General features: G+C 48.2%; 2 protein-coding genes across 4 annotated transcripts in view; both read right to left on the bottom strand.

Annotated features, from left to right (window-relative positions):
* Nucleotides 1-19,338, bottom strand: part of GLB1 (galactosidase beta 1) — a 67,732-nt gene extending 48,394 nt beyond the window's left edge. The window contains exons 1-2 of the mRNA XM_079795304.1: nt 19,163-19,338; nt 2,751-2,920 (exon numbers count right to left, since the gene is read on the bottom strand). Of these exons, the coding sequence (XP_079651430.1) occupies nt 2,751-2,920; nt 19,163-19,234 (242 nt within the window). The 5' untranslated portion in view covers nt 19,235-19,338. The remainder of the gene's footprint in view (nt 1-2,750; nt 2,921-19,162) is intronic.
* On the bottom strand, nt 9,633-19,041 carry TMPPE (transmembrane protein with metallophosphoesterase domain). Of its 3 annotated transcripts, XM_079795308.1 has the most exons (3): nt 18,861-19,041; nt 18,063-18,176; nt 9,633-16,788 (listed from the first exon to the last, which is right to left on the bottom strand). In XM_079795308.1, exon 3 carries the CDS (start codon nt 16,672-16,674, stop codon nt 15,331-15,333), a length of 1,344 nt encoding a protein of 447 aa, XP_079651434.1. In that variant the 5' UTR covers nt 16,675-16,788; nt 18,063-18,176; nt 18,861-19,041; the 3' UTR covers nt 9,633-15,330. The 3 variants fall into 3 exon arrangements, with proteins under 3 accessions (XP_079651434.1, XP_079651432.1, XP_079651433.1); XM_079795306.1 differs by lacking the exon at nt 18,063-18,176 and having other exon boundaries at nt 9,633-17,305; XM_079795307.1 differs by lacking the exon at nt 18,063-18,176.
* Nucleotides 19,339-23,346: the final 4,008 nt, after the last annotated feature.

Raw genomic sequence — 23,346 nt, 5'->3', positions numbered from 1 at the left:
TAATATGTAAAAGGTACATATACCTGTGAAAAGCTTAGGAAAAATGAAAATATCTGTGCTAAAGTAATAAGATATACATTATATATACTAGAGGCCCGGTGCATGAAATTCATGCATGTGTAGGGTCCTTTGGCCTGGCCGGCAATCAGGGCCAATCTGTGGGGACCAGCAGGGCAATCAGGGGACCCCTGCTGGCACCTGCCTTGGCTGGCCTGTCACCACTCGCTCGCGGGCCCCGCCCCCTGCTGCCGCCACTGGTCGCCTCCCTCTGCGAGGCAACTGGGGGGCCACCCACTCGTCGGCCCTACCCCCTGCCACCACCCCTGGTCACCTCCCTCTGCAGGGTGATCTGCAGGGCGATCGGGGGGAGCCCCCCACTGGCACCCGCCTTGGCTGGCCTGGGGCCTGTGGGCTGGGGGCAGCTCCAGCATTGAGCGTCTGCGCCCTGGTGGTCAGTATGCATCATAGTGACCAGTCATTCCACCGATCGTTTTGCCGTTCGGTCGATTTTCATATTAGGCTTTTATTATATAGGATTTATATATATACATATATATATTCAGAGCCACATAATGATGGGGATAGGTTCTGAGAAATGTGTCATTAGGCGATTTTGTTGTTGTGCAAACATCATAGAGTGCACTTATAAACCTGGATGGTCTAGCCCAGTGGTCGGCAAACTCATTAGTCAACAGAGCGGCAAACCGCGGCTCGCAAGCCACACGTGGCTCGCGAGCCGCAGTTTGCCGACCACTGGTCTAGCCTACTGCTCCTAGGCTACAAGCCTGTATAGCAAAACCACATGTAATTAAATCAAGCAGGAGAGAACCTGATGCAATCAAGAGACACGGTAGCCCTAGCCAGTTTGGCTCAGTGGATAGAGTGTCGGCCTACGGACTGAAGGGTCCTGGGTTCGAATCCGGTCAAGGGCGCATGCCCGGGTTTCAGGCTCAATCTCCAGTAGGGGGCGTGCAAGAGGGAGCCGATCAACAATTCTCTCTCATCATTGATGTTTCTATCTCTCTCTCCCTCCCCCTTTCTCTCTAAAATCAATGAAAAAAATTTTTTTTAAAAAGAGAGAGACACGGTAAACACGAGATGGATGAGGCTGAGGCTGGGATAACATGGCATACTGTTTTACAGCAAACTCTTTTTTTTTATAAAGTAGAAATAGTACACCCTAAGATAACAGTAAAAAGTATAGTATAGTAAATACATTCACCAGTAACATGGCCACTTGCTATCATTATCAAGCATTAGGTACTGTACATAATTGTATGTGCTACACTTCCGACTGGCAGCGCCATAGGTGTATTCACACCCGCATAACCACCATCACGCGAGGAATGTGTTGCGCTTCAACGTGGCAATGGCTATGACGGCAATGGGTGACAGAAATTGTATAGTTCCATTATATCTTGTGGGACCACTATCATACAGGAGATTTGTCACTAACCGAAACATCATCATGCATGACTACACGTATTTTGTGAAAAGTACTTTTTAATAACAATGGAGAAAGCTTCAACCCCTTTGTCCTCCTGACGGAAGACTTTGTCAGGGACACGACGCAGGAGGGAAAATGACAAAAGTCCCTACGGGCATCCCTGACTGCCTACAGCATGGAATATACATTTAAATAGGAAGCCACCCATGGCCATCACAGAGGTCTCTCTGATGACCCTGGCTGTGTCCTTCTTTTTAAATTTTTAATATTGTTATTGATTTCAGAGAGGAAGGGAGAGAGAGAGAGAGAGAGATGGAAACATCAATGATGAGAGGGGATCATTGATTGGCTGCCTCCTGCACGCACCCTCCTGGGGATCGAGCTCACAAACCAGGCACGTGTCCTGACCGGGAATTGAAGCGTGGCCTCCTGGTTCATAGGTCGATGCTCTACCTCTGAGCCGCATGGGCTGGGCTGGCTGTGTCCTTTTTCCACCATCCTAAGCTTTCAGGGGCCCCTGCAACGGATAGTCTTGGTTCCCTGGAACACAGGGTTGAAACTGCAGACAGACCCCAGTGGCCTTCGAACCAGAAAAACAAGTGGGGTTCCCCCTAAATTATCTGTCCCAGGAATCTGCCTCTGGGTTTTTCTCACTCTCTAGTTTTGCAAAGCTATCGGCAATTCACATCAGCAGTGCAAAAACCAGAGTGGCCAGCCACCCCGGTTCTTCCCAATTAGTCACCTTGCAACAACATGAAGAGAGATGAGGAGAGATAGCGCCTGGGGTAATTCTACAACCCCAGGCCCTAGCATGAACCCTGAAAACAGACTGGGTTTCTGGAATCTACCTAACAAGGAATGTTCCCCTGAGAGCTGAGAGAAGTTATAACTACTTACAAACACCCTTATCTTCAAATCCTAGATGGATCTCTGGCCAAAAAAATACGTGCTCGGGCAAATTTCAGTGTCACCAGCTGCACATGGGAATGGTAACACCTTGAAGAAATGGAATCATTCATGTCAAGTGCCCTGCACATGGTGAGTGCTCAATCATTGATACTTCCCTTTGCCTTTTTAAGCTGATACTCAATGTATGATTTCTGTGATGACGTTCAAGATTGGAAGAGGTGGTGAATTACCTGAGGAAGGGCCAGTCACGCTCACGAGAAGCCCCTCCCAGAGCACAGGACAACACTGTTTCCCGCCCTGAGCAATGAAATAGCCGCGCTGAGAAACGCAGCTGTACCCTCTCTCCAGGTGTGGGTGTCCGGGCCCAGTGAGAGCCCAGGGCCCTCCTACTTACATCTGGATGGCGTTCAGCCCAGCCATCTTCATCTTCAACAGCCGGTCCTCCCAGTAGAAGCGGGGCACGCGGAAGTAGTGGATGCTGCCCGAGATGTAGCGGAACGGCTGGCCATCCTTGCGGAAGCAGTTGTGGTTGTAGTCGATCTCGAACGTCCTCCGGGAGGCATTCTACAGAGCAAGGGTGAGACCACGTGAGAGCCTGCACCTGCAGCGTTTTTGGGGGTCGACACTTTGAGAGGGGCAAGTGTCTCCTTGCCTATTCAATTTGCGTAATAGGTTGATGGAGTGAATGTTTGGTTTCTGGGCTACAGAACAAACCACAGCTAAGCCAGGTAGGCACTCGGGTAACAGAATCACCAAGCAGGACCCACACGGGCAGGATTCCACAGGGCTCACCTTCCAGAGTCCAGCACCGATCTGACAGTCGGTGGCTGAGATGCAGGAGTTCTATCTCCAAAGGGAAAACCCTGCTGGCAGTGTAGCAAAGCCCAGTATGCCAGGAATACAATACACAGACACACACAGACACACAGACACACACACACACACACACACACACACACACACACACACACACACACACAAACACGCATCCCTCCCTCCCTATGGCTGTGACCTGCTGGAGCCCTGGATGTACCTCACCAGTAATGTCACTGGGCTGAAAGCAACAGATTGGAAGTCCTGAAGCCTCATCCTAGGTGTTGCTCTAAGTTCCCCCTGGGTGGAACCTGGGCAGGTCCCTCTCTACTGCCTCCTTTCATCCAAAATAGGCAGGATGTCACACTAAGTGAACTCTAAAGCAATATTTCTCCCATTGTGGGCTGCGACCCAGTTTGTGAGTCAGGAACTCAGGTCGAGTGATGATGGGCACCTTTTGCTAATAAAAGAGACTAGAAAATAGAGTGTATTGCACGTAGTCAAGACAAGTATTATTTTATGAAACTTTTATTATGTATGTATATATAGAATTGCATATGTACGTAGGTCTCTACGTGGTTGCAATGTAACATGTATCTAGCAGTCAAATCAAATTTTGAGAAACACATGGCATGACTTCATAGAGTAGAAATGCTGGGATTTGAAAGGGAAGGTCTCAAAGGAGAGGCCAACAGGCAGAGGGAAATACTGTCCCCTGGTGGATGAAAAGGGTAGCAACAGGCCACAGGTGCCACCAGGACTAGGGCTACAAGAAACGTTGGTAAGATTCCTTGTGCATTTTTAGGCTTTCAAAGGTCACAATACGAACTTTTAAAAAAAAGCTTTTTTTCACAGCAGCATCACAGTCAGTAAGAGCTTTTTTGGGGTGGTGGTGGTGGTCTTGACATCATATCTGAAGTCCAACAAGGGCATCGAACTCTGTGACTGTAAGATAAAACACTCCAAGTAGATTGCTTTGGGACAAATGGAAAGCTTTACTGTATGTGAATTACATCTCAATAAAGCTACCCCAAAATAAGAACACATAAATAATCATAAAATAATCATTTTAATGGCAATTTATTCTTCTAGTAAACCAAGGCTTTAATTTCCATTCAAAGGCAAGATACTCCTCAAGAAACTCACAAAATACAAAAATAATTTGATATACCAGGTGCCCCAATTTTTAAAAAATATTTTTTTATTGATTTCAGAGAGGAAGGGAGAGGAAGAGATAGAAACATCAACGTTGAGAGGGAATCATTGATTGGCTGCCTCCATTGATTGGATCGAGCCCGCAACCCAGGCATGTGCCCTTGACTGGAATCAAACCCTGGACCCTTCAGCCCGCAGGCTGACGCTCTATCCACTGAGCCAAACCAGCTAGGGCCAGGTGCCCCAATTTTGAAAACATTTTCAGTGCATGAATATGGCGAAGTGTCAAATAAGGATTTCTCACAAGTTCTCTGAGTTCAAGGGTGGCCTAGGAGTTGGGAATGTTCTTTGAACAAACAAGTCTGAAGGAAGTAATTGGGAAAAGGAAAGGGCTGTTTGAAGTCCACATGTCTAGGAGAAGGGATTCAGAAAAGCCAGAGAGAAGTTGGCGAGATATTATGTTGCTGGATGATAGAATCTGGCTTTCATCTCACACAGTGGAGCCCCATCCTATATTTAAAACAAACTCAAAATCCAGCCCAAATAGCTCCCTACCATCCGTTTAGAAATATTACCAAGTACCTACTGTGTGCTAAGTAAGCACAGACCACACAGATGTGATCACAGCCTACATGCTTCCATCCAACAAGGAAGAAACCCGAGGGTTAACCTAGCGAGGCCTAGATGATAAAGATAAGACCATCACGTTGTGCACCTTAAGCTTACACAATGCTATCCATCAGTTATCTACACTAATAAAAGAGAAAGATGCAAATTGACCGTACCTATGCGACACCCACAAGCCAATCAGGAGTATGCAAATTAATCCAACAAAGATGGCAAGTTAATTTGCATACGCAGGCGCAGAGCAAAGACTGAAGGCTCTGGCCCAAGTGAAGACGACTGAAGACTGAAGACTGAAGACTGAAGACTAAAGAGGCTTGGCTTCTCTGCTGCGGCTGGAGTGGAGAAGCCAAGCCTTGCTGCGGCCGGAGCGGAGAAGCCGAGAAGCCAAGCCTCGCTGCGGCCGGAGCAAAGAAGCCTAGCCTCGAGGCTTAGCTTCTCTGCTGCGGCCAGAGCGAAGGCCTGGGTCCTGGGTGCCGGAGGAAAACCGGTGCCAGCAGCCAGGGGAAGGAAGGCCTATTGCATGAATCTTCGTGCAATGGGCCTCCAGTATTTCAATAAAGCTAGAAATAAAAAAGGATCTGAGCAGAATGTTACAGCAGTACTCAATGACATGTAACCCAGGCATGGGGGGTGGGGTGGGGGAGAAGTGGCAAGGGAAAGTTTCCCAGAGGAAGGGACACCCCAAACTGTGGTTCTCAACCTTGGCCACACGTCAGAATCACCTGCAAAGTTTTTAAAATAGCAAAGTCAGGCCTCACGCTCCAGCCATTTAGATTTTAATTGATCTTAGGTGGAGCCCAGGCACTGGTATTTCTTAAAACTGCCCCAGATGATGTAATGTGCAGCAGAGTTGAGACCTACTGGCCTGCCTGCCGGCCGGTGTAGCTCAATAATTGAGTGTCAACCTATGAACAAGGAGGTCACCGTTCCTGGTCAGGGCACATGCCTGGGTTGCGGGCTCCATCCCCAGTAGGAGGTATGCAGGAGGCAGCCGATCAAAGAGTCTCATCATTGATGTTTCTACCTCTCTCTCCTTCTCTCTTCCTCTCTGAAATCAATAAAAAAAATAATTTTTTTTAAGAGAGAACTACCGGCCCTATCTGGTTTGGCTCAGTGAATAGAGCATCGACCTGCGGACTAAAGGTTCCCAGGTTCGATTCCCAGTCAGTGCACATGCCTGGGTTGCGGGCGATCCCCAGTCGGGGGTGTGCAGGAGGCCGCCAATCAGTGATTCTCTCTCATCATTGATGTTTCTCTCTCTCTGTCTCCCTTCCTCTCTGAAATCAATAAAAATATATATTAGAGAGAGAGAGAGAGAACTACTGGCCTAAATGAAATCCTAGGATGAAGTAGCGTTGACCACAGGGAAAGGTGATGTAGGCAGAGGAAACTGTGTGTGAGACTGGCGGAGGGGGCAGGCTGCAGGGAAGGGAGAGAACTGCAGACCTCAGTACAGACGGAGCATGACAGCTGCTGAAACACAGATGGGCAGGGGCCAGATGGAATGAGCCCTGAACTCCAAGTTCAAGGGCCTGGACTTTATGCCAAGAGCTATGGAGAGCAACTGAAACAGAAGAATGGTAGGATCCAATGTGTGCTTTCAAACATTCAGGACTCTGGCCTTTTATTGAAGTGGCAAAACAGAAAGCAGATCATGGTGGTGACAAGGGGGTGGGCAGTGGACAGCAGGGAGAACCACAGGACCTGGGGCTTGGTTACGTGTAGGACATAGGGCTGAATTGTAGAGGCTCCACTGCCCCCAGGTGGAAATATGTGAGCATTTTTTTTTTTTTTTGAGAGAGACTTAAGAGACATATCAACAGGAAAAAAAAAGATTGTATGGATACTAACAGCTATGAGTTTGTAACAATACACGGGAGGGGGGGGGGAATTCACTGGTCATCTTTGGAGATCGCTAGATTACTCATTACTCTGAAAAATGATCTTGGCAGAATCATGGCTGTTGTGTAGAGTGAGAACCACAACCCATGTCCTCATATAGGCTTTTGCTTCTTTCCACCTGTCCCTCATTTCTGCACTCTTGAGTCACTTCTCAGACCACCTGCACCGGAGCCCGTTTCATGTTATGCTTCCAGAGGAACCCAAATGAAGGTGTGGCCTACACAGCAGATGCTCAGGATGTGAGTCTGTACCTGGATTTCTCATATATGTCAAACAGCAGCAAGGACCCTGCAGCTGGTGCTACGTGGGTGGTGATGCAATGCAAATACTAAGGCCCTCCCCTGTGCTGGACTTGGAGGAGGTACAGGCAGAAGGGGAGGGATGGCATCTGCATTAGCTCTACCCCTGGAATGGGGTATGTTACTGGTCATTGTAAGCACTGTGAGGTTGCCTGGCTTTTGTAACAGACTTGAAAGCTTTGAAGAAAGAGACTGGCTGACAGGCTCATGTAAGCCATCCACTCAGAGCATTCTGTGAATGCCAGAGGCTTCCAAGGCAATGATTAGAGACCTACATCTCCTTCCAGAAAAGTAAGGCTCAGGACTTAATCGCGGAGACACTGGTAGTGCATCTGGAGGGGTCAGAATAGAAAGCTGGATAGAGGGAAGTTTGCTGGCATGGTGCACTCTCCCATGACGTGTGAGATAGCATCTTGGTAAAGCACCTTAACCCGCCCTGTGCTGTGAGGATGGTTCTCCAGAACCTGGACCTGGTACTGGCCTGCAGGAAATGAGCTGGAGATGCCAGGACTGCGTTGGCATCCTGAGGAAGGTATGAGATGGCTCACAAGTCACCATCTGACTGTACTTCCCCAGGACACTCCCTTCAGTGAGGAATGCCCCAGGGAGGAGGAACCTGGCATTTCTGAGAAGCCGATGAGCATGTTGTCCTCTGTAGGAAAAGGGTGATAGAAGATATTTGCTTTGGCCCTGGGATCCCTATGTTTGGGGATTATGAGATTCTGACCATCAAAGAGGGACCATCTAACCATCAGGAGCAGGTGGGTATCATGACAACAATGACCAGCAAGGCCAGAGCGGCAACCAGGTGTGCTGGCCAATAGCCATCTTAAGCAATGGCTCATAAACCATAGCGTTCCTAGAGGGTGAGATGGTTGGGCAACCAGCGAGGGAGCGGCTTGATGTGTCTAACAAGAAAAAACAAATCAAGAACTCATGAGCCAAAGGCTGGTGTCAGCTCCTGCATTGGAAAATTGATCCCTTCCCCCAGTTGCCAGCTCTGACAGCCAATTGACTGAACAAAGGGCTGGATGGATTCCCATCAGGGAGGGCCCTGCGATGCCACTCCAAGTACTATACACGCAATAGTCCCCAACCCTTCCCCAGTGCGACTTAGGGTACCCGAGTCCTAGGGAAAGTGGCACCCCCAGACCTTCTGAGGATTGTTGGGTATGGTCTGAGCTGATACTGATACCAGAGGACCTGAAACGCCATCACTCTCCCTTATCGCTCTTCGGGAGGCCAGGGGGGAGAGGGAGTCTTGGCGCAAGTCCTTCTCACAGTGGGTCCAACAAGTCAGAGGACCCACCTGATGGCTACTTCACTGGTCCTGAGTGTACCTTGCCTAACAACCCCCAGAGCCCTCACCATGAGTAAGAGCCACTATGAAGGACAGGGCTGAGTGGAGGTCCTGGAACTGGACACCCCCTCCACTCAAGACGAATCGGAAGCAAGACCACAATTCTTCCTGAAATAGCAGATAGAGTGTCCCCTCCACAAAGACTCACAGGACATCCCCATCACACGCCATGCAAATGACCTGTGAGCCCCAGTGGAAAACAGATCCTGGTGGATGATGTGGCCACCTACCCTGTGGGTGCAGATAGGGTTACCAGAAACAGTCAACAGAGCCTTTGGCATTTGGTTTGTGGCTAATGTTCTAAACTTGTCAAAACTATCAATAAAAAGGACCAAATGCAGTCTGTTTGTACGTGAGCAGGACAGCAGGACACATTCTCTCTTGCCCCAGGGCCCTACTGACTGCCCCACTTTCTCCCAGAGACCTTGACTGTGAGGACATTCCATGGGCTGTCCCTCTGGTCTGATATACAAATGACAACATGCTATTTGGACCTGGGAAGCAGTGACAAGTCTCTGAAACTGAAGCTTAGAAAAGCAGGCAGAGTCCTAGCCAGTGTGGCTCAGGGGATAGAGTGTCGTCCTGAGGACTGAAGGGTCGCAGGTTTGATTCCCAGTCAAGGGCACGTATCTAGGTTGCAGGCTCAATCTCTGGCGGGGCACGTGCAGGAGGCAATCAATCGATGTGTCTCTCTCTCACATAGATGTTTTTCTCTTTCTCTGTCTTTCCTCTTCCCTTCCACTCTCTAAAAATCAATGGAAAAATATCCTTGGATGAGGATTAACAAACAAACAAAGAAGAAAAAAAATAGAAAAGCAGACAGAGAGGATAGATAGGGAGAGCCACAGGAGCAGCATCACCTAAGAGACAGCTTCCAATTGGTGACTGTCATGGTCAAGGTTAACAGGGAAAATCCACTTCATGGCTCCACAATGACCTTTAAGGATATTAGAGAGGGGTCAGCATCCTTAATATCTGTGCACTGTGGCACCACCAACAGAAGGAGATCAAGAAATGTGAGGGAGGAATGTAGAGTCCATTCCCCACAAATGAAAAGAATGTAAAATTTGCCCTGTGTGCAAATTCCACCCCTTCTAAATTAATTGGCACTGGGACAAAGTGCAGAAGAGCCAGTTTTATTTCACACTTGCAGGGGTGTGGTAGCATCAGTACTTACAGTGCATGAGACCATAGAAAACATGTAAAGAAAAATCAATCCCGAGCAAGGCCAACCCCACGTCTTCCCAGGGTCCCTCATGGACATAATACATATATTACTGGAGGTGAAAACAACAACACAGCAGTATCAACAAAATACCCTCAGGCCAAATACACATTAGGGACTTAATACTGCCCAACATAACATTTTCAAGTTATTTATTGAATTTAGATTCTTTCAGTAGTAAATAAGCATTAAAAAACAAACCAACCATTAAACATAACACTGATATTTACACCATCAAGTAATGTGAACATTCCCCAAGTTTCCTAACCCTCGGGAATAACAATACTATATTTGCATTACTTGTGCACATTCCTCAACTAGAATGAAGAAATGAAAGGAGCTCTGTGATGTCACAGGTTATGGGTCATGCCGATTATGTGAAGATGTGTCCTCTATTCCCTCCCTATGATGCTGGTAAGCACTTACTCAATGGATCTCCATCCCCTAAACCCTTTCAACTCACCCTACAGACCCAAAAGCCTACAGAGTTCCTGACATGAACTGTTCAGCTCTAAGGTGACAGAGCCCAAAGCCTCCTAGACTGCTAACACGTAGGGTTGACAGGAGAGGGATTAAGGGGAGAAGATAGGGGTGGATGAGTCTTTATACACCATGGGCTTCCCAGACCCTTCAGTTCACAGAACAAAGAGAAAGAGAAGGGATATTTCAGATGACTAGAACACAAACTTGAATTATTTCAGATCTATGTATCTTTCACACATGAAATGTCATGGAAACACCATTACATAAGACAGGCTAAAGAAGCAAAACCACCACAGGGAATGGTGAGAATCGATATGGATCTGGAAAATTTGTAGATGAGCTGCTACATTCTATTTTTATTCATTTCGTTTACTAATTTATGTCTGTCTTACTCTGCAAAGATTTTTGTTGAGCATCCCAAAGGACTGTGGGTAAAGAGTGTAAATTACGATGGAAGAGGAGGGGAAATGACAGATGGAGGAGAAATGGGCCCAGTTGGGACCAGTTCCCAATCCTCTAGGACTCACAGACATTTGCAGACTTAATTCTGCCCCTTCATCTCAGAAAAAAAAAGTGTGTAGTTTTTATTTTTAAATAAAAAAATTAAATATAAAGTATTTCTCAAATGATCTTCCACAAGGTGCCAAGACCATTCACTGGGAAAAGGACAATCTCTTCAACAAATGGTGTTGGGAAAACTAGATATCCACGTGTAGAAGAGTGAAGTTGGACCCTTATCTTACATCAGATATAAAAATTAACTCAAAATGGATCATAAGCTTCATGATATTAGACTTGGCAATGATTGCCTGAGTACGACAACAAAAGCACAGGCAGCAAAAGCGAAAACAGACAAATGGGGCATCCCTAAAAACTTCTGCACATGAAGGGCAGTAGAGGGGAAAGACAATGTGTGGACGAGAGAAAATATTTGCAAATCACCTATCTGGTAAGGGGTTAATATACAGAATAGAAAAAGAACTCTTACAACTCAACAACAACAAAAAGTCAAATAACCTGATTTTGAAATGGGGAAAAGACTTAAATAGACATTTCTCCAAAGATGATATACAAATGATCGAAAACATATGAAAAGAAGCTCAACACCACTAATCATTAGAGGAATGCAAATCGAAACCACAATAAGTTATCACCTCACACTACTAACAAAAAAAAAACCCCAAACAATAACTAGTTATGTGGAAATGGAGAGAAATCAGACCCTTTGTGCACTGTTGGTGGGATTATAAAATGGTTCAACTATGGAAAACAGTATGGAGGTTCCTCAAAAAATGAAAAACCAGAACTACTATATATTCCAGCAATCTGACTCCTGGGTATTTTTCCAAAAGAATAGAAAGCAGGGTCTTGAAGAGATATTTGCACTCCCATGTTCCCAGCAGCATTATTCACAGTAGACAAAAAAAAGGGGGGGGGCAGCAGAAGCAACCCAAATGTCCACTGATGAATGGATAAACAAAATGTGATATATACATACAAAGAAATATTATTCAGCCTTATATTATTCAGTCTTGTCACATGCTACAACATGGATGAACACTCAGGACATGATGCTAAGTGAAATAAGCCATCACAAATAAACAATGCATGATTCCACTTATATATGGTACCCAGAGGAGTAAAATTCATCAGAATGTAAAATGGTGGTGCCCTAGCTGGTTTGGCTCAGTGGATTAAGCGTCGGCCTGTGAACGGAAAGATCCCAGGTTCGATTCCAGTCAGGGACACATGCCTGGGTTGTAGGCTCAATCCCCAGTAGGGGACTTGCAGGAGGCAGCCGATCCATGATTCTCTCTCATCATGGATGTTTCTATCTCTCTCTCCCTCTTCCTTCCTCTCTGAAATCAATAAAAATAGATACTATTTTTTTTTAAAAAAGAATGTAAAATGGTGGTTATTAAGAGCTGAGGGAAGGGGAAAAGAGGAGCTATTGTTTAATGGGTATAGAGTTTCAGATTTGCAAGATAAAAAAGCTCTGGAGACCCGTTTCACAACAGTGTGACTATACTTACACTACTGAACTATACACTTAAAAATCATTAAAATGCTAAATTTTATGCTGTGTGTTTACCAGTTTGGGGGAGGGGGAGGTGGAGACAATTCAGATAAGCAGGAACAACTGACTCTTTAGAGTCCAGGGGTCCTCAAGCTTTTTAAACAGGGAGCCAGTTCACTGTCCCTCAGACCGTTGGAGGGCCGGACTATAGTTTAAAAAAAACTCTGAACAAATTCCTATGCACACTGCACATATCTTATTTTGAAGTAAAAAAACAAAACGGCAAAAACACCCGCATGTGGCCCGCGGGCCGTAGTTTGAGGACGCCTGCTTTAGACAGTAAACTGTATTTGAATCCTGTTACTCACCTGTAACAGATACAGTTGCTTAACCCTCTGTGGAAAAAAAAACACTTGTATTGAGAAGTAGAAAACCTGGCTTCTAGCCTCCAAACCTCCTACTAGATAAGATAGTAGATGATGTTAAAGAATTACTGTTAGTTTCCTTGGATATATTAGCATTATGTGTATACTTTTCTAGAAAGGACTCATACGGAAGTATTTTTTGGGTAAAATTATATTTTCTAAGGTTTAGCTTAATATTGTCCAGCCAAGAAAGAAAAACAGTGTGGGACAGGGATAAATGAGAAAGAACAGCAGAACAGTCACAGTTGTTGAAGCTGGGTGGTGAGCCCATGGAGGTTCAGGAAGTTGTTCTGTGTACTTTATGAATATTTTAAAATGTTCACAATAAAAGGTTTTCAACAAAGGAAAAAAAGATGGAGGGATGTTTGGAATGGATGACAGTGGGACTAATGTACTGAAGTTTTACAGTAATAGGATCACACTACACATGCCATTGTTAATTTCTTAAAAGCGTTTCATTTTAACTTGCATTTACAGATTTAAAAAAAAATTAAATTAAATTGAAAGAATTTTCAAGCTCCCACTAAATATTTCTCCCCACCTCCTCTAGCCATAAACAAAGAAGAAGGTAAATGGGGGAAGAACAGAGGTGCAGACGGTGCCTTGGCGAGCGACCCTCCAGGGCCCTGTCTGGGCGGTAACGGAGACGTTTCTGCTGGGAAACTCCCACCGCACCATGGAACACGAGCCACGCATGACTACTCCTTGGACAGGTAAGGTGGGCCTGTTGTGTGTCTAACGGAGAGGAACCAGTCACACTGAACTGGAAGGAAGGCTTGCTGTCAACACTTTGGAAATCAGGGTGGCCCTTCAGGATCCCATGATCCACCAGGCAGAGCGTGCCCAGGAGAGATTAACACAGGCAGAGGACAGCAAACCCCACAAATCACTGTGCCCAGCAGCAGCAGGCGACACGGGACCCGCTCACACCCCCCAGGTTTGTCTGCTCCATAAACTCCTGGGGCCCCCGCACCCAAACACAGTTCCTTAGCAAGCCCCACTGTGTTTACAAATTAACAACGCCGAGTGCTTCCATTGTGACTGTGCCACGTGCAACTCACACGCCAAGTCTCAGGGCCCTCCCCACGAGACAGACTTGAGGTAGATATGATCATTATCCCCATTTTAGGGTGAGGGAAACCGAGGCTCAGGGAGGTCAAGTCACCTGCCCAACTGCCTGGCGGTGAGCAGCAGGGTGGGCCTCTCCAGTCAGAGCGGTGTCTGTGGTCCCCGTCGGAGAAAGACTCTCGGTCAAAAAAATGTCAACGCTGGGCCCAGGTCCTCAGTCTCCTCAGAGAGGCCTTTCCTAACAGGGGCAAAGGGTCTCTTGGTTCTGGCACCAGGGCCAGTCCCGGGAACCTCTGGTTGTTTTCCTGTGGGTCCAGTGGCCAGCAGGGATGGCCCTCTGGTTCTGTGGCCAGAGTCCTAGGACAGTTCTATTATCAGGCCAGGTAACGGGTAGGAAGGATGGTCCCAGCACTCCATAGCCAGGGCCCAGCAAGAGGCAAGGCCTCAAGGCCCTGCTGGAGCACAGGGGCCTGCCACTCCCCATGCAACTTCCCCCCTGGGAGAGAGAGCCTGTTTCCCACCAAAAAAAAAAAAAAAGACCCCAGCCTGGGGTGGGACTCCAGTTTCCTGACTCTTCCTCTAACACAAAAAGGCATCCTACACTGAACTGAAACTAGCCCATGTAGTTACTTACACAAGGGAAGTGGAATTAGCCTCAAGCAAACCACTTTGAAAGAACATCAGGTTCTAGGTCCTTGTTCTCCGACGTCTGGTGACTATCTAAATCCTGAACCACCAGATAGTGAAACGAACACTTTCTTTGGGAGGTATTAGGTGTGGTTTCTACCCGAGAATCTCCCTGTCAGGTTGCCAATGCCCTTTGCCTGCTTCCTCATCTCCAAATAGGGAAAAGCAGCCTGTCCCGTTACCTCACCCAATGGTATAAAAGGAGGCAGACACCCTGAGTCCCCATGCAGCACTATTACCATCACCTACCGAGGTGCTGTTTCTTCCCACCCCACCCCCCACCCTCCCCAAGGCCCAGGAGCAGCCGACAGTAATAGCATCACTCAAGGTCTGGAATAAGGTGAGCTCTGTATTCCAGCAGGTTTTGCTAGTTCTCTCAATAGAGGGGACTCTGAGAGAACCAAGGGGGAAATAAGTTATTCTTCTCCAGCAGCCAGAGGGGCCTCCATCTCACCTGCTCTCCCAGATGACTAGCAACATGCCCCCTACCCAGAAACCTCTGCATCAATGATTCTGGCAACTGCCTAAGTCCTAGGAGGGTTTGAAAGGCACTCAGAGTTCCTTCCCTACTCTGCTTTCTAGAGGCATCCCTTGCAAGCAACCCCATGTTTCTTTTAGTTTATTCCTGGGAGTTCTGCAGAGAGGGGGGGTTTACTCCACATCATCTGGACAACAGATGCCCGTTCTTACGCATGTGACTTGTGACCTCACAAATGCATATAAGAAAGCAACTGGCCATCTACAGAGCTAACCTGCCAGGCAGCCCCACGACAAATCACTGTTCAAACCAGGCTGTGGCCAGGGTGTGTCCGCAGGGCTGGGCAGGAAAGGCTGGAGGGGGAAAAGCAGGCAACCCGCCCCGAAGAGGGACAGAGAATGAGGGCCAGGGCAGAGGATGAGGGCGGGGCCAGGTTCAGGGAGCCCGCTGCAGGATGAGCTCTGTGATCTCTGCTCTGCTCCCCAATCTCATGGGGATCCCGTAGTAGGCCGTGCCTGGGCTGACGTATACAAACGTGGTCTGGGCCACTTGGTAGAGACCAGCGAAGAAGGGGTTCAGGAGATAGGCCGCCACATTCAAGGGGAAGATTTGCCCAGCATGGGTGTGCCCAGAAAGGATCAGGTTGATATCCGGCCGAGCCTGAAGGGCTCTCTTGGCAGCCAGGGGCTGGTGAGCCAGCAAGATGGTGCTGTGGTCCGGGCTGCAGCCCCCCAGCGCCTTCTCAAGATCCATCCCGTGGCCAGAGTAGTGCAGGATGTCTGCCTCAATGTCATCCACGCCAGCCAAGCAGATCCAGTCGCCATCCTCGCCACCCCCAGGCTGGGCCCGGGTGGCAGAGATCTTCACGTTCTCGTTGTGCAGGGGCCTGACATTCAGGGACTCCAGCAGCGCAAACCAGTTGCTGACATCCGACGTGTAGTACTCGTGGTTCCCGGTGACGAAGTAGGTGCCCAGGCGTGAATGAAGCCGGCCCAAAGGCGCGACAGCCGTCCGCAGGACTGAGGCTTCTGAATCGCAGAGGTCCCCCACGATCACCGTGACATCCGGTTCCAGCACGTTCACCATCCTCACGAACATCTCCATCTTGGTCCTGCCCACGGTGGGGCCCAAGTGAATGTCGGAGAGGAGCACGATCTTGAGGCGGTCCATCGAGGCGGGCAGCTGATGGATGGGCACCTCCACGGTCTTCACCGCGGGGGGCTGGGCAGCATTCAGCAGCCCCGCGATGCTGAGCACGGCGGTCACCGCCACGGCCAGGGCCGGCCTGAGCGCCAGCCTCCTTGTCTTGTCCAGGCTGCCCGCGACCCTACCACTGCGCCAGGCCAGGAGCTGGTAGGCCTGCTCCATGCCGCTGAGGGTACAGAGGAAGAAGACCATGATGATGTACGCCCCGAGGCAGGAGTAGGCGGCCAGGGAAAAGAGATAGGGCTCCTCGGCCACCAGAAAGAGCATGGTGAAGAAACTGGAGTGGGCCAGGGCCAGAAAGGCCACGACGGCCACCTTCCAAAGACGAAAACAGGCCGACTGCGAGGCTGGAGCGTGGCTAAGGCTGCCGACAGTGCTGCGCCAGATGTAGAGGGAGCCAATCAGCATGAGCGAGTTGGCAAACAGGGCAAGCTGCAGGCGGAACAGCCAGCGCCAGGCCCTGACCTCGAGGCTCTCAGACAGGTAGGAGCGGGAGATGATCATGGACACGAAGACGGTGCCGGCGGCCAGGGCGGCCTTCCCGCCCAGGGAGAGCTGCCTGAAGATGACCATTTTCTCAGCTCCTAAGAGGGTCCCCTGGCAGGTCTGTGCAGGTGAGCTCTGGCAGGTGAGTTCCTTAGAAAGGACTGTGGCCAAGGAGAGGGTTCCAGGTCAGGTCAGGTCCGCCTGCAACCAGGAACCCGCGTCAGCTTTGTGGAATGTTAGAGCGTCCTTGTCCCCATTCAAAACCTGAAGGCCACGGACACGGGCCCAACCTGCCTAGAATCCACACCACCAATCCGTGGCCACACTGTATCACTGCAGTACAGACACCACGGATTGTAACGTGATGGGCAGTTTTCACTTTCTTCTTTCCAGTTTTCTGAATGCTTAATGTTTTTTCCACAAGGCGTATGGAAGTTCTCTTACAATAAGAAAAACATGATTCTAAATCAGCGGTTCTCAAAGTGTGGTCTGCGAGACCCTTCCAGGGGTCCATTTAGTTAAAAATTGTTTTCATAAGAAGACTAAGCCATAACTGCCCTTCCCTTTCCCATTCTCTCATGAGTGCACAGTGGAGCTTTTCAGACGCTACGTGACGTATGCTATGGCAACACTGAATACACGAGCAGTTATGAGACTCTGTCCTCAAGACGGACACGAAAGAGATTTTCAAAAGTGAAAACTAATACCACTCTTCATCCTAAATTTTGGGGAGAAACATTGTTATTTTCCCAAAAAAACGTAAGTTTCTTAACATGTCATAGATTAATAAATATTTTTAATTTTAATTTCTAGGACAGTTAAAAGTTTGAGAACCGCTGTTCTAAATAAATGTAAACGAGGGACCTAGCTGGTTTGGCTCAGTGGATGGAGCGTCAGCCTGAGGACTCAAGGGTCCCAGGTTCGATTCCGGCTAAGGGCACATGCCCGGGTTGCGGGCTCTATCCCCCGACAGCAGGGGGCGTGCAGAAGGTAGCCAATCAATACTTCTCTTCCATCATTGATGTTTCTATCTCTTTACCTCTCCCTCTTCCTCTCTGAAATCAATTTAAAATATATATATATATATATATATATATATATATATATATATATATATATATATATTTAAAAAAGATAAATGTAAACAAGGGAATCACGGAAAGCTGGTCCACTGGTAGCTTTCTTCAGCTCCAGGCCCAGGGAGGGACACTTAGACATGGAAGAATTCCCGGGGGGAGGCCGGCCTCCCAATGCGGGCCTTGGCACGGCAGTCGGAGGGCACCCCGCTGCTGAAGGATGCTGCACAAGGATGAGCAACCATTGCCCAGGGGACCGCCCTGCCCACCAGGTCCTCACCCATAAACCCACCTCTCTCCCTTCCCACAGCCCACCTAACCATAAAGGTCTGTCTTCCCGGCACACATCTGTCTCTGCCCCTGTTCCCCCCATGGTTCTCACCGCGGGCTAGCTCTCACCTGGGGCGCTCCTCCGGGCCTCCTGGCCAAAATATCTGGGGCACAGGAGCCACGGACCCCAGTAGACAGGGCAGTAAATACTCCATATGCGGTGGCGTTTTCCCAAGAGGAGCTCTACATTAAAATGCGTTCAGTAGGCGTTTCCAAATACTTAAGATTCTTCACCTCTAGGTTTTATGGAAATGTGTGGCTTTGCTCTAGGCAAGTTACTAGTCTAAGCCTTTGATCAAAGGGTATGATTTACCAGTCCATGGGCCCGAATTTCACCACTTCTCCTTAAAACGTGCCCCGCACTCGGCCCACCCAGACTCTGGAGGAACCGCAGTTGGTTGGCGGACCGCGCAGAGGGGCTGGTGCGGTTTCAATTCCCTGCGGTTCTTCTCCCGTCAGGCGGGTCCCCCCTCACCTGCTCGCTCCCGCAGACCTCCCCGCAGCCGCTCCGGCTGCCACCTGCCACCTGCCGCCCGCCTCCAGCCCGCCCTCGGCCTCCACCGCCTGACCCTGAAGGTTTGGAAAATCCAAGCCAAAAAGAGGAGGCGGCGGGGAGTGGCAAGAAGGGCACGAGGTGTTTGGAAAGAGGACGTCTCGAAAGCAATGAACCCAAAGTTCCCATTGCGGGGGGGGGGGGGGGCCTCCCCTGACCCCATTTTCTCCTTCCGGAGCGCCCCGCAGAGCACACACTGGGCCAGGGAGGGCGCCCCAAGCCAGAGCCCAAGACTTCCTCCTCTGACGCGCGCTATTCAGAATCCACCCCCCCCCCTCCTGGAAAACTGCGAAACTGGAAGGGTGTGGGCGCACCTCGTCTCACCCCCCTCCTCGTGGCACCTTTGGGGACCTGGGTCCCAGCGAAACCGGCGTCCGGAGCGGAACACACACAAGCGACCGGCTTACCGGGAAGGACGCGCGCCCCGCCGGGCCCGCCCCCGACGGGAAGGCCAGTCTACTGCCTGCGCCCCGCAGGCTGCCGGGCAGCGGAGTGCACCCCGGGATCCCAGGACCGCCGCCCCGCAGGACCCCCTCTGGGCCGTGGCCTCAGCCCAGTCCTGCGCCAGCATGTCCCCCTGTCAATGCATCCCCGCGTGGGGACGCTGTGGACTTACACGAAAGCTGCGCGCCGTCCCTGGCAACAGCGACACCAGCAGCAGAGAAAGGATGCGATCGACCCCCAGCATGTCCACCCTCCAGCTTCGGGGCTCCGCCACAGTCGGCGCCGGGGCCAGCCGCTCAGCGTCACTCCACTGAGGACCCGCCGCCTGGCCCCGCCCCTCCGGTCCTGCCCGCTGTCCCCGAGCCCGCTCCGCCCCGTGCTCCGCCCCGCGACAGCTGACCCGGGGGCGGGGGAACCTGCGCAGGACAAGCCCCGAGGCCACGTGCAGCCTTGTGACACAGGATAGTGTTATCTGGCCCTAGTCGGCCTCAGACCTTTTGCAAAGGCAATCTGGAGGCCCCGCTGTCAGCAGCTAGATAACTGGCCATGGGTTGGACTTTAACCAGGGTCTCCTTGCCCCCCCGGCTGCCTCAGAGGACAGAAGGGGGAAGTTGAGACCGGATAAACCTGAGTGCACGAGATAGAATCCTAACCCTGCCCTAGGAGCGCACTAGATAGAAGCCCAGCCCTCGGATTCTCGGGAAAACTCTAAACTAGGGGTCAGAACATTGTAGTCCCTGGACCAACTTGTATACCTGGAACTTGTTAAAAATGCAAATCCCAGGGCCCCACCCCAGGAACTTTCCATCAGAAACTCTAAGGATGAAGTTCAGAAATCTATATTTTTACAAACCCTGCAGGTTTTTTGTGTTTTTTTTTTTTTTTTTTGGTGCATGCTAAAGTTTGAGAACCGTTCTAAGAAATGCAGAGGTATGGTTCAGCTATGGTAAAATCATTCCAAATGCCAACCTTCAAAGCACCAGGATGTGCAGAATTTGTATTTCATTGCGGGGTTTTGAGATGAGAGCAACACCTCCCACCTTTTCATTTTGCACTCGAGCTTCTCAATAGCCCTGTGACGCTGATGTAGGCAGATCTATCAAATCAGCGCAAAACACAGCCATGTATGTGCCCCTTAAGGAAGAGATACAGTCTTAGAAATGCAACATTAGCCCACACGGGTTGAACATTGACCCAAGAACCAAGAGGACTCCAGTTGGATTTCTGGTCAGGGCACATGCCCAGATTGTGGGCTTGATCCCTAGTAGGGGGCATGCAGGAGGCAGCCAATCAGTGATTCTCTCTCATTGATGTTTCTATCCCTCGCTCCCTCTCCCTTCCTCTCTCTTTCTATTGTTTCTTCAATTTTTTTTCAAAGTCTGAATTATTGCAAAATAAAGTTAAATTTTAAAAAATCTTTAGCAAATGGCAGAATCAATCTTTCCCACCTTTCCCCCGCCCTCCCTCTCCCAGCCTGTAGACCCCAGGTGACAATATGCAGCAGGCATTTTTAACTGAATTGAGGCAGGAAGTGTTTCGCACAGGATTGTGCTAAACAAACTAAAGCTGGCAGCTCAAATCCGGCCTGATGCCTGTTTTTGTACGGTCTGTCAGTTAAGAGTCATTTTTACATTTTTAAATGGTTGAAAAGTTTTCAGAATAATATTCTGTGATGTTTGAAGACAATGAGACTGAAATGTCCGTGTCTATGAATAAAGTTGTGTAAGAACACAGCGTCTCCACATTCTCTACATGTTACATAGGGCTGCTTTTGCACTACAGTGGCAGAATCGAATAGCTGAAGCAGAGTCCTTTTGGCCCCAAAACCTAAAATATTTTCTCTCTGGCCCTTTACAGTAAAAGCCTGCCCAGAGACTAACCACATAATGTAGTTTGTTTCTGAGATTTTAGTATTTGACTTTGTATTGTAGTTGAACTAGCAATAACAATAATGGCCATTGATGGGTTGATTGCTTTACCATCAGTGTGTCACTCTGCCTCAAGATCCAAGTTGCATGCTATTATCCACATTTCACAGATGAGAAAACTGAGGCACGGTGGCGTTAAATGACTTGCCAATAGCCTCAGAGCCAGGAAGTAATCGAGTCTTGAAAGTCACATGGTCAGACTTTCAAGCCTGACTTTTATGTTTACAAGGCCATGCCTCTTTCTGCTCATACTTTTTTAGTTCCTGTCCAAATGAAGGGTGCATATATAGTGTGTCGGATGTAAAGCCTTCTGTTCCACATTGTGGGGGATATAGAATGACCATGAGGAAGCTGTTGCCCTGTAAGGATCATCTTCAATGAAAACGATGCTCAGGTACACAATTATAGTACATGCTCTAATAGAGACCAGTGCTACTCCAACTGTGGTCCAAGGACAGCGATAGGAACAGAAATTCAAAGTAGGTATTTAGAAACTTGTAGCAATTTGCAAAAGCTTGTTTTGTTTGTTTTGTTTTGTTTGTTTTTAAATATATTTTTATTGATTTCAGAGAGGAAGGGAGAGGGAGAGATTGAGCCTGCAACCTGGGCATGTGCCCTGAACTGGAATCAAACCTGGGACCCTTCAGTCCACAGGCTGATGTTCTAGCCACTGAGCAAAACCGGCTAGGGTGCAAAAGTTTGTTAAATCTAATAATGAAAAGGTCTATTTTAAAAAATATTTTTTATTGATTTGTAGAGAGAGAGGAAGGGAGAGGGATAGAGAGATAGAAACATCGATGAGAGAAAAACATCATCAATTGGCTGCCTCTTGCATGTTGGGAATCCTGGGCATGTGACCTCTCCCTTCCTCTCTCTCAAATCAATAAAAATATATATTTTTTTAAAACTAAAAAAAACAACAACCCTAAAGTCTTGGGCCTGCTGAAGTGGACAGTTGGGCTGTGCAGCAATTCCAAATCTTTCTCACGTCTTCAAGTTTTCTGACACAGAAAATCCTGAGACCCGTGTTTAGGAGTTAAGTTGTACAACCGACTTAATGGTTATGGTTATGAAAGAATAAAAGGATAAAATTGTGAAATACTCAGCTAACAGTTTCCCCATAGCTCCAATAAAAGTTAGCAGCATGCCATATGACAGTCATGAGTGTTAGGATGTCCTTGTCCCCATGTTCTCATAGGGGCAAGAGCATCTCCCTTGTCCTAGGGACAAGAAATTCCCTTTCAGTTTCTAAAAACAGGTATGTTTTTCAGGTAAGTAAAAATATAAAATATCCTAAGTGAGGCTTGCCTTAGGTGGAAAAAAACAAAAAACAAGGACTTTGCTTTTGTTTATTTTCTCAATAATTTTTTTAAAGCCTTCACCTGAGAATATGTTTATTGATTTTAGAGAAAGAGGAAGGAAACAAGAGACACATCAATGTGAACCAGCAACCTAGGTGTGTGCCCTAACTGGGAACTGAACTCATAACCTTTTGCTGTACTGGGCTGTGCTCCAACCAACGGAACCACAGTGGCCACGGTGAGGACTTTATTTTAAACATTCTCTCCTATCTTCTTTCTATCACCTTGCTATCACCCGGGTCTCTCAGCCACATCTTTGCAAGGTTGTTGTTGCTTTATTGGACATTTCTGTTTGTGTGTCTGTTTTTGAATTGGGGTGTTTGCCTTTTTCACGTTCTCCACACATTCGGGATATCAAGCTCCAAGTAAGATGGCCATGGATGCTCTGGGCAGGAGGCAACCGGGACCCAGGTAAACTCTCCCCCGAACTCTGCCATCTCGACAGGCTCCTTCTCTCCATTCAGGTTTCTGCTCAAACATCACCCCCTCTTGCAACCTTTCTCAACTCCATCCCACTTCCTCATTTTATTTTCTTTATATCACTACTGCAATTGTTTCCCTAAAAATGGTTTTAAAATAACAACTAAGTATAAAATAGTATCTTAAAAATACCTGTATGGCATAGAACATGAAACAGGGAGTGTCCTCATACTCACTCCCATCCCTTCTCCCTCAGGGGACCCTCTCCCAATTCCATGTCCTTCCTTCCACCCTACAGGAAATCACTATCCGAAGTGTCTGCGTGGTTCCTTCTTCATCACAGGGAGTATTATCCTGCATGCTTGTAAGAGGTAAGACTACAGTATTTACATTCCTAAATAATATTTTGTGTGCTTTGACATACTTTAAAACTTTAGACAACTGAAGTTATTCTCTTTTTTTTTTTTTAGATTGAACTGTGTGTTATGTGTAGCTATAATTCTATCATTTTCCCCTGATGTAAAATATTATTCTCTGTGCATATATTCTCACTTAAAAAACAACAGCAATCCAGCCCTGGCTGGTGTGACTTGGTTAGAGCGTCATCCCATACACCAGAAGGTGACAGGTTCGATTCCCGGTCAGTG

The sequence above is a fragment of the Cnephaeus nilssonii genome, assembly GCF_951640355.1.
Source record: "Cnephaeus nilssonii genome assembly, chromosome: 17".
In the NCBI taxonomy this organism is placed as follows: domain Eukaryota; kingdom Metazoa; phylum Chordata; class Mammalia; order Chiroptera; family Vespertilionidae; genus Cnephaeus; species Cnephaeus nilssonii.
Note: the sequence above shows the minus strand (reverse complement) of the source record. Positions and strands in the feature narration are given on the sequence as shown.

Excerpts from the sequence above, each read along its gene's own strand:
- TMPPE (XM_079795308.1), bottom strand. The coding sequence starts at position 16,674 with ATGGTCATCTTCAGGCAGCTCTCCCTGGGCGGGAAGGCCGCCCTGGCC.